Below are 9,349 nucleotides of genomic sequence, written 5' to 3'. Positions count from 1 at the left end.
TTTCACCTGGGCAAATATGAGCGAATTTTACCTATAAACATAAAAAGAAAATACATTGTTGTAACTAGACACCCATGTCGGTGTGCAATATACATATTGTAAATCAATGCATTTATATTCATAATTACCAGAAACCGTGGTTCTCTGTCTATATTTAAGATTACATTGGCCCATCAAGCACTTCCGATAACTATTTGAAGTCTCCATGAACCAGGTGACAAAAGTATTTTGAACTTCCATTGTCTTAACTCTCTGAATTCCTCTGCACACAAGTAACACATCTAGGAAGGTGGATGTAATGTGTCTATATGCTATATATATCACTGACCATAAGGTGGCAGTAGAGTATATCATATAGACTGATAAGGAGAGGCAGGAGAGAGTCCTTGCATCGGAGCTATTGGAATTACTAACGTATGAATGTCTTATAGTTATTAAAACATTACACTGAGCAAAGCAATATCAACCTCGTCATAAAATGGACAAACTCAGACTCCAAACATATGCAATTGAGGAATTGTCACGTGTCCACTCTGAAGGAAGTGAACTTTCTTTCTTGTGAACAGCATTAACAGACAGTAGCCTTTAAGTCACACAGTTTTACATATTTATTTGCATTGTATTGATTGTATTGTAAATGTAATGTATATTTATAAGTATGCAAGATATTATTGTCCCTTTCGGACAATAATGTCAAACTTATCCTGGGGCCCTCCTGTTAAAGATGGACATAGCTAGGGGCCTTCCTGTTAAAGACGGACTGTAGCTAGGGGCCTCCTGTTAAAGATGGGCATAGCTAGGGGCCTCCTGTTAAAGATGGACATAGCTAGGGGCCTCCTGTTAAAGATGGACATAGCTAGGGGCCCTCCTGTTAAAGATGGACTGTAGCTAGGGGCCTCCTGTTAAAGATGGACTGTAGCTAGGGGCCTCCTGTTAAAGATGGACTGTAGCTAGGGGGCCTCCTGTTAAAGATGGACTGTAGCTAGGGGCCCTCCTGTTAAAGATGGACTGTAGCTAGGGGCCCTCATGGTAAAGATGGACTGTAGCTAGGGGCCTCCTGTTAAAGATGGACATAGCTAGGGGGCCTCCTGTTAAAGATGGACAGTAGCTAGGGGCCTCCTGTTAAAGATGGACTGTAGCTAGGGGCCTCCTGTTAAAGATGGACTGTAGCTAGGGGCCCTCATGGTAAAGATGGACTGTAGCTAGGGGCCTCCTGTTAAAGATGGACTGTAGCTAGGGGCCCTCCTGGTAAAGATGGACTGTAGCTAGGGGCCTCCTGTTAAAGATGGACTGTAGCTAGGGGCCTCCTGTTAAAGATGGACTGTAGCTAGGGGCCTCCTGTTAAAGATGGACTGTAGCTAGGGGCCATCCTGTTAAAGATGGACTGTAGCTAGGGGCCCTCCTGGTAAAGATGGACTGTAGCTAGGGGCCCTCCTGTTAAAGATGGACTGTAGCTAGTGGCGGAGATCTTCAGACGGGAGGGTGCTCCAGTGAATTACCATACAGTACGTTACCGTCTCACTTTATTCTTCTCAACTATGTGTGTCGGTATGTGTGTGTGTGTGTGTGTGTGTGTGTGTGTGTGTGTGTGTGTGTGTGTGTGTGTGTGTGTGTGTGTGTGTGTGTGTGTGTGTGTGTGCATGCGTGTGCTCCACATGCGATGCCACAGGTCGCTCGGTGGAAATATTTATGCCGAGTTCTCACTCGAGCCTGCAGTACAAACAGACCAGCTCTGCTGCTGCTCATTCCTTCTCTGCAGACCTTCAGAGAACCCCCCCCCCCCCCCCTCACAGTGCAGCCCGGACCCCCCCCCCCCCTGACCGGGGCCATCACCCTAGCCTCTCACGGTGTCCGCGGCGTTGCGCTGGACAGAGCGTAGCTACGGCCGTCCGGGCCAAGGCGACCTCATGTGTAAACAGCCGTGGGCCCAGCCCCCTATTAGAGGGGCTGATGTTTATAGTAGAGGAGGTGGGGGGACCAGACGGGGGGGGGGGGGGGGGGGGGGGGGGGGGGGGGGGGGGGCATGTGTTTCCACAGAGCGCCAGAGGACCCTCGGCCCGGGAACAATGTCACGCATTGTGTGTGAGCACGCGGCGTCTCCCCCCCCCCCGGGATGATTGGAGGACTTATCTGTGATTGGCCGGGGGGCAGCGCAACGCGCCGGGTCGGAGGTTTGGTTTCATGACATCAGTGGGAGGCGAGGCCACACGCAAAGGTGCCCCCCCCCACCCCCCCCCCACTCTACCCCTCTTACCCCTTCCTCGGCTCTTGGGCATGCATGTACAACGAGCGCACGTTTCAATGCTCCCCCTGTTTTTAAGGTGAGGAACCGACCGCCTCATGTGTTGGCGAGGGCGGCCCGGGGATGAGTGCTCTGGTCCGGTTTGCCATCGAAAAGCTTTGGAGATTTGCTGAAGCCCTTTTTCATTTCCAACGCCCGACTGAGGTTGCATCCAAGAGCTGCTCGTTGAGCGGCGAGATGTACCGGCGGAGCACAAACTGACCGGTTTAATGGCTCCTTTGCACCATGTTTGCAAAGAGTCTCGTACGTCTTGTGTACGTTTTTCTCTGTATCTGAGTTGTTTTGGGATGAGAGTGAGGCTGTGGTGAGCGCTGAGCGCTGGGGGGGGGGGGTGGGGGGGGGGGGGGGGAGCAGAACAAAACAGGGGAGGGAGGCGCTGGCAGCAGCTCCTTCTGAAATAAATCTGGAACCCATAAACTCTGGAAACTTCTGAGAGAAAGAGGGAAAGAGAGAAAAAAAAAAAAGTCCACAGAACGCCGTCACAACACCCCCCATTCTGGTTGGTCGATCCACACACCTTTGTCTCCGCCTCGTCCCTTTGATGCAGCCAATCGTCAAACACATGTAGGCTCCTCACGTCTTTGGCTTGGCTTGAAACGCTGCACGTCCTCTGAGCCAATCGGTGGACTGGCTGGGTGGGAAGCTAAAGTCGATTCCCTCTTTTTCCCCCCACTTTAAAGAAGTGAGTTGGACGGGCCGCAGCCTCACATGTAGCTGCAGTGAGGGACGGGCTGGAGAACAAACCTTCTCGGAGAACTGGGAACTACACACTGCTGGCCGACCACGCAGAAGCCTCGAAGAGCTTACCCTGATCTGTGAGGACGCCCGCCATTTTGGATGTTTTTGGCTCGACAGAGTCCTGCGGGGAAGAAGGAGGCAAAGGGAGGCATAATCCCAGACGATACCTGGGGCGCGCGAGACCACCAGGGCCGCAGAACAACGCAAAGCGTGCGGGGGGAGGGATCGCACAGAGGCCACTAGGATGTGTTCCTTGTGATCCTTGTGGGTGTTTCCTTGAGAACCAGAAGGGACAGCACTCGGTGGACACAGAGAGGACCTGCTGCTGCTGCGGAGGAGGAGGAGGTGGAGGAGGAGGACCTGGGTTTAGGGGGACTGGAGGTGCCGGACCACCCAGCCATGAGGGAGGACGAGCGGCCCGACATCCATAACCGCTCCGAGGTGGGGACCGCCGCCTCGCCCCGGGGAGCGGAGGAGACCGGGAGGCCGCCCTCTAACACCTGCCCTGTCGTCATGGTGACGCCCGGGGTCACGCGCAGGAGACCTCCGGCCGAACAGGCGGCGGCGGCGGCCGGCGAGGCCGCCCTGACCGCGGAAGAAGAGGAAGGCGACGAAGACGAGGACGGAAAGATGGACCAGACCCCTGGGGCCGACCTCCAGGGCCAGGGGCCTCGGCGCCCCAAGAGACCCAAGAGGAGCCCCCTACAGCGGTCCCCTTCCTCGGGATCCTCCCTCTCGCCGGGGCCCGGCGGCGGAGAGGAGCCCTTCGCCCAGCGGGAGATCGCCAACGTGCGGGAGCGGCAGCGCACCCAGTCGCTGAACGACGCCTTCGCCTCGCTGCGGCAGATCATCCCCACGCTGCCCTCGGACAAGCTGAGCAAGATCCAGATCCTGAAGCTGGCGTCGCGCTACATCGACTTCCTGTACCAGGTGCTGCAGAACGACGACGCCGACGGCAAGCCGGCCGGCTGCAACTACCTGGCGCACGAGAGGCTGAGCTACGCCTTCTCCATCTGGAGGATGGAGGGCGCCTGGTCCAGCATGTCTGCCAGTCACTAGCCATGCCGTGCTAGTCACTAGCCATGTCATCCTAGTCACTAGCCACAACGTGCTAGTCACTAGCCATTTCGTGCTAGTCACTAGCTATGTTGTGCTAGTCATTAGCCATGTCATGCTAGTCACCAGCCGTGCTATGCTTGTCACTAGCAATGCTGTGCTGGTCTCTAGCCATCATGCTAGTCTCTAGCCATCATGCTAGTCACTAACCATGTCATGCTAGTCTCTAGCCATGCTATGCTAGTAACTGGCCGTACCATGCTAGTCACTAGCCATGTCATGCTAGTCATTAGCCATGTCATGCTAGTCACTAGCCATGCTATACTAGTCACTAGCTATGCTATGCTAGTAACTAGCAATGTCATGCTAGTCACTAGCTATGTTATGCTAGTCTCTAACAATGTCATGCTAGTCTCTAGCCATGTCATGCTAGTCTCTAGCCATGTCGTGCTAGCGCTAGCTATGTCATGCTAGTCACTAGCCATGTCATGTTAGTAGCTAGCCATTCCGTGCTAGTAGCTAGCAATGTCATGTTAGTCACTAGCCATACTATGCTATTCTCTAGCCATGTCTTGCTAGTCACTAGCCATGTGATGCTAGTCACTAGCCATGTGATGCTAGTCACTAGCCATGCCATGCTAGTCACTAGCCATGCCATGCTAGTTACTAACCATGCTATGCTAGTCACTAGCCATGTCATGCTAGTCACTAGCCATGCTATGCTAGTCATTAGCCATGCTATGCTAGTCACTGGCCACACACCACTATGGAAACTGGAGGACAACAAGCAAACTTGAAGCTGGACGTTGGTTTGTGAACAGGCCACTATCGCTGCACCCTTCCTACATGAACCCTTGTCACTGATCAGACTATCTTTGTGCAGCATTTGGGGAAAATAATGTCCGGCAAGAGACTTAAAACAGGTTTAAGTCCGGACGAAGGATTGACTTCCAGGACACAGCACAAAGAGCAGAGGGACCTTTTGAATGGACCGATACACTGAAGGATATACTCAGCGTCGTGTTGTTCCTGCTAAATGTTGGACTGTAACAAACGGAATACGTTTATACGGGACTCAATAGTTACTTGACCCCTGACTTCCTTTGGTCCTGACCTCTGACCCTATGATCACTAGCCCTCGCCGTCCTCATCTCAATGTATTTAAATGTGTTTGTGTATGTATATATACGTTATTCTCTGTGGATGTATCGTCAGCCCGCCGCTGTTAACGGGTGTTCCCGTCAGGCCGAGTGGAAACATTGAAGGGACGAGGAGGGAGGTGAGCCCGGGTTTAATGAGAGGAGAGCCTCTGGATCCACTAGAACCTTCAGCCAACACCTTTCCCCCAGAGACGTGAAAACCGATCCTCCAGCGACTCTCAACTCTGAACCCAAAATGGCGGTGGTGAATAATAATAACCACGGGCGGCAGCAGCGGCAGTAGCACTGACTGATGTCCCCTCCTTTCCTTCACTCCTCCTCTTCCCCTCTCCTCCTCCCCTCTCCTCCCTCCTCTCCTCCTCCCTCTCCTCCCCTCCTCTTCTCCTCTCCTCCTCCCCTCTCCTCCCTCCTCTCCTCCTCCCTCTCCTCCCCTCCTCTTCTCCTCCTCCTCTTCTCCTCCTCCCTCTCCTTCCCTCCTTCCTCCTCCCCTCCCCCTCTCCTTCCCTCTCCTCCCTTCCTCACACCTCCACCCTCCTCCCTCCTCTCCTCCTCCCCTGTCCTCGCCTCCTCCTCTCCTCTCCCCTCCTCTTCTCCTCCTCCTCCTCCCCTCCTCTTCTCCTCTCCTCCTCCTCCTCTCTTCTCCTCCTCCCTCTCCTTCCCTCCTTCCTCCTCCCCTCCCCCTCTCCTCCCTTCCTCACACCTCCCCCCTCCTCCCCTGTCCTCGCCTCCTCTCCTCCCCTGTCCTCTCCTCTCCTCCCCTCCTCCTCTCCTCGTCTCCTCCTTAGGAAAACAAAAACCACCTCCCTGACATTCTTTCCGTCGGCCGGGCCAGGGTTTGTTGGCGTGGCGCGGAGATAGCAGGGGCCGGGCGCGCACCGCGCTGACATAATGAGAGTGAGACCTCAGGGCCCGCGGATCACCGTGACGACCATCAAAAGAGGAAGCGGTCGGACGGCACACCGCGGGAGTTCCCATAAACCACTGGGGCCGATGGTGGAGGGGGGGGCTGGTCCTTAGACGGCCCATGTCAGGATGAGGAGGGGTACGCACACACACAGACACGCACACACACACACAGAAAGACACGCACACACACACGCAGACACGCTAAAACACAGACACACACAGACACACACAGAGTCACGCACACACACTAAAACACACCCAAACAACGCACTACAAAGACACAGACACGCACAAACACACATCCGCAACACACTACATACACACAACACTGTATACGCACTAGAATCCACACAGACACACACACACATGCAAACAACACTACACACACGCAAACACACACAAACAACTCACTCCCCAAACACAGGCATGTGAAAGTGTGCACACACATGGACATGAAAACACACAAACGGGCGTGCACATTCTTCAGGAACCAGCACCTCCCCCACGACACATTACACTCCAGCGTTTAAGTAACCACAGCACAGCTCTCTGGCCCTGCATCATGCTGCTCCTTCCCCCAGCTCCACTGTCTCAGCCCAGGGTGGACTATGTCTACCCTAGCCTTGTTCCTCTGTTCATCTGTGTACTTCATCAGTAAGGCTGCTTACTTTTGTTTCTCTTTTTTTTTTTTTTTACTGAATTGTTGAAATAAATGTTTGGCCCTTTTAATGTCAATGCATCCAATCTTATTTCAAATCATAGTTATGGTTGCCTGGAATGTGACTTTAAGTCAAATGATTCTTGTCCATACTATCCACGTTTCTGACAGTACTGCACTGGGAACTGTATCTCAGCATTGGCCCAGTCCTTTACACTGGGAACTGTATCTCAGCATTGGCCCAGTCCTTTACACTGGGAACTGTATCTCATAATGGCCCAGCCCTTTAAACGGGAACTGCAGTTACAACTTTGAAGCGGAAGACACTGGACCCTCAAAGCGGCCAATTCTGTTAGAATTTCACTCTGACGTGGATTGTGTGACGCACCCAAATGCTGCAATGATTCACCCACAAGAAACTGGATGTTGAGCAGTGGCTTGTGATGTGAAAAACACATCCGTCAAACGTGTTTTTTTGCGGGGATGAATAATGTGTTGTGACAAATGGCAAACCCCGAACCAAATAGCTGTGCTTCTACAGCTATCAGATGTGTCTGTCGCTCTGCAGAGATGGAAGTTTACAAGAGGAAAGTCTGCAATGCTACTTTGAACGCTGTGATTGGCTAAAGGGAAAGGCATGGCCAATCAAAGTGGGTCCAGCTGGTTCACTGCATGGCCGGAAGGAAAACACGGCTTGACTCTTTCTTTGTGGACCTGGACTTTCTACCCCCACTATCCTTTCTGGGATCATTATATCTAGAACCCTACCCCTCCCTCCCCATCGTCTCTACTTTCTCTCACTTGGCACTCTTTCTCGACCCCCCCTCGCTCGCTTTCCTCCCAGGATCGTTCCTTCATCAATTCATCCTCCCTTTAGGTGAACGTGAGGACCCTGCTCCTCCTCTGATATAGGGCCCCTGAATCCGGACCAAGACAAGTTCCCCTGTGGACATGAGGGATGTTTTGAATTCTGTGAAAGACATAAAAAAAAGAAAAGAAACTGTGAAACATTCAGAGAGCAGAGAGTTGATGTCTCTCAGTCAGCTGTGGAGTGTATACTTCTCTGAGGGTCGCTGCATGTCTGCCTGTCTTGCCTTTTCCTTTATTTAACAGAGGTTTGGTGTGGATCCATCTCAGCAGTATAGTTGCTTCTGCATGTCTGCAAGGAAACCCAAGTGAGGTCTGCTGATTGGCTGTAATGTTCTGGGCGGGTAGTGAATGACATGTCTTCAGCCGAATGGCAGACTAGCGTGAATGAAGTCCGCTCTGAAGGGAAAGAGGATAGCGGTTGTCTCGATCCGCCAACACACACATTATTTACTCCGCTGAAAGAAACATTGTTTTTTAGGTTTTGGGTTTCAGCTTGTGTTATTAAATCCTATGAGGAACAAACGGTTCTCAAACCATCCCCAAAAGCTTTGATCGTCCTATATTCACAATATCGGGGCGAACCACATCCTGTACAATTTGAGACATTCTTTTTTTTCTGAGTTTCAGAATACAAACACACACCAGGCTCCCACTGGAACAAACATGTCCGTTTTAATTCAGACGAGAGGAAATATCAGTAAAAAATAGAAAATCTCTCTATACATAGAACGGTTGAAACATTGAAAGAGGTCAAAAATAACAATTCAGAATGAAAAGGAATGAAATAAAGAACGGAGCGTCACGCTTCCTCCTCACAAGTCCAGTTAGTGGAGCACAACCCAATACACAAACTGCGTGTTGGTGTGTGTGTGTGTTTGTGTAAATGTGTGCGCACACACACACACACACTCACACCCACACACATACATGCGTGACATCGAGTGTATTTCTGGGGGGGGGGGGGGTTCTATGTACAGTGTTCTGTGTTCAGAGGACACTGAAGGGCGTCAGGAACACAAGAACTCCACCAGGATGGATCACATCCTGGTGTGGGAGAACCACACGAATAATACAGAGAAGGTTGTGTTCATTTACAGGGCTGAACACACACACACACACACACACACACACGCACGCACGCACGCACGCACACAGGCACACACACAGGCACAAACACACACACACACACACACACACACAGGCACACACACGCACACTGACGAACACACACACACACACACTCACTCACTCACTCACTCACTCACTCACAGGCACACATGGACACACAGGTATAACAACAAACATGCTCACACACACACAACATCCAGAGATGGATACACTCACATCAACACACATCAACACATGCACTCACATACACTCACACTCACATACAAATCAACACACAGCATTCAATGTTACTTCAGTCATTGCATTTACACCCACACGGCGCATTAAAAGCGCGACACGCGTCGCTATGTGTTTTTCTGTCGCTTCTAAGGCAATACTAAGGATGAAAGAGTAAGGGGTTAGCTACTGCTGCTCACATAGCCCAAACAGTTCCTATGAGGTCTGGCTACGTCTCAGCTGCTAACGCCTACGTCTTAGCGGTAACGGCTACGTCTTAGCTGCTAAAGGCTACGTCTTAGCGGCTAATGGCTA

At 51.9% G+C, this 9,349-nt stretch overlaps 2 protein-coding genes across 2 annotated transcripts in view; one reads left to right on the top strand and one right to left on the bottom strand.

Annotated features, from left to right (window-relative positions):
- Nucleotides 1-3,406: 3,406 nt before the first annotated feature.
- On the top strand, nt 3,407-5,647 carry LOC130386243 (twist-related protein 2-like). Its single transcript, XM_056595041.1, has one exon. It carries the CDS (start codon nt 3,440-3,442, stop codon nt 4,097-4,099), a length of 660 nt encoding a protein of 219 aa, XP_056451016.1. The 5' UTR covers nt 3,407-3,439; the 3' UTR covers nt 4,100-5,647.
- A 1,973-nt stretch (nt 5,648-7,620) lies between these two features.
- LOC130381693 (histone deacetylase 7-like) overlaps nt 7,621-9,349 on the bottom strand; it is a 29,482-nt gene continuing 27,753 nt past the window's right edge. The window contains exon 17 of the mRNA XM_056589436.1: nt 7,621-9,349. This exon is cut by the window's right edge and continues 2,809 nt beyond it. The gene's annotated coding sequence lies outside the window, so the exon portion shown is untranslated.

Source organism: Gadus chalcogrammus, chromosome 1 (genome assembly GCF_026213295.1).
Source record: "Gadus chalcogrammus isolate NIFS_2021 chromosome 1, NIFS_Gcha_1.0, whole genome shotgun sequence".
In the NCBI taxonomy this organism is placed as follows: domain Eukaryota; kingdom Metazoa; phylum Chordata; class Actinopteri; order Gadiformes; family Gadidae; genus Gadus; species Gadus chalcogrammus.
The sequence above is the reverse complement of the archived record's forward strand: the minus strand, read 5'-3'. Positions and strand labels throughout refer to the sequence as shown.

Excerpts from the sequence above, each read along its gene's own strand:
- LOC130386243 (XM_056595041.1), top strand. The coding sequence starts at position 3,440 with ATGAGGGAGGACGAGCGGCCCGACATCCATAACCGCTCCGAGGTGGGG.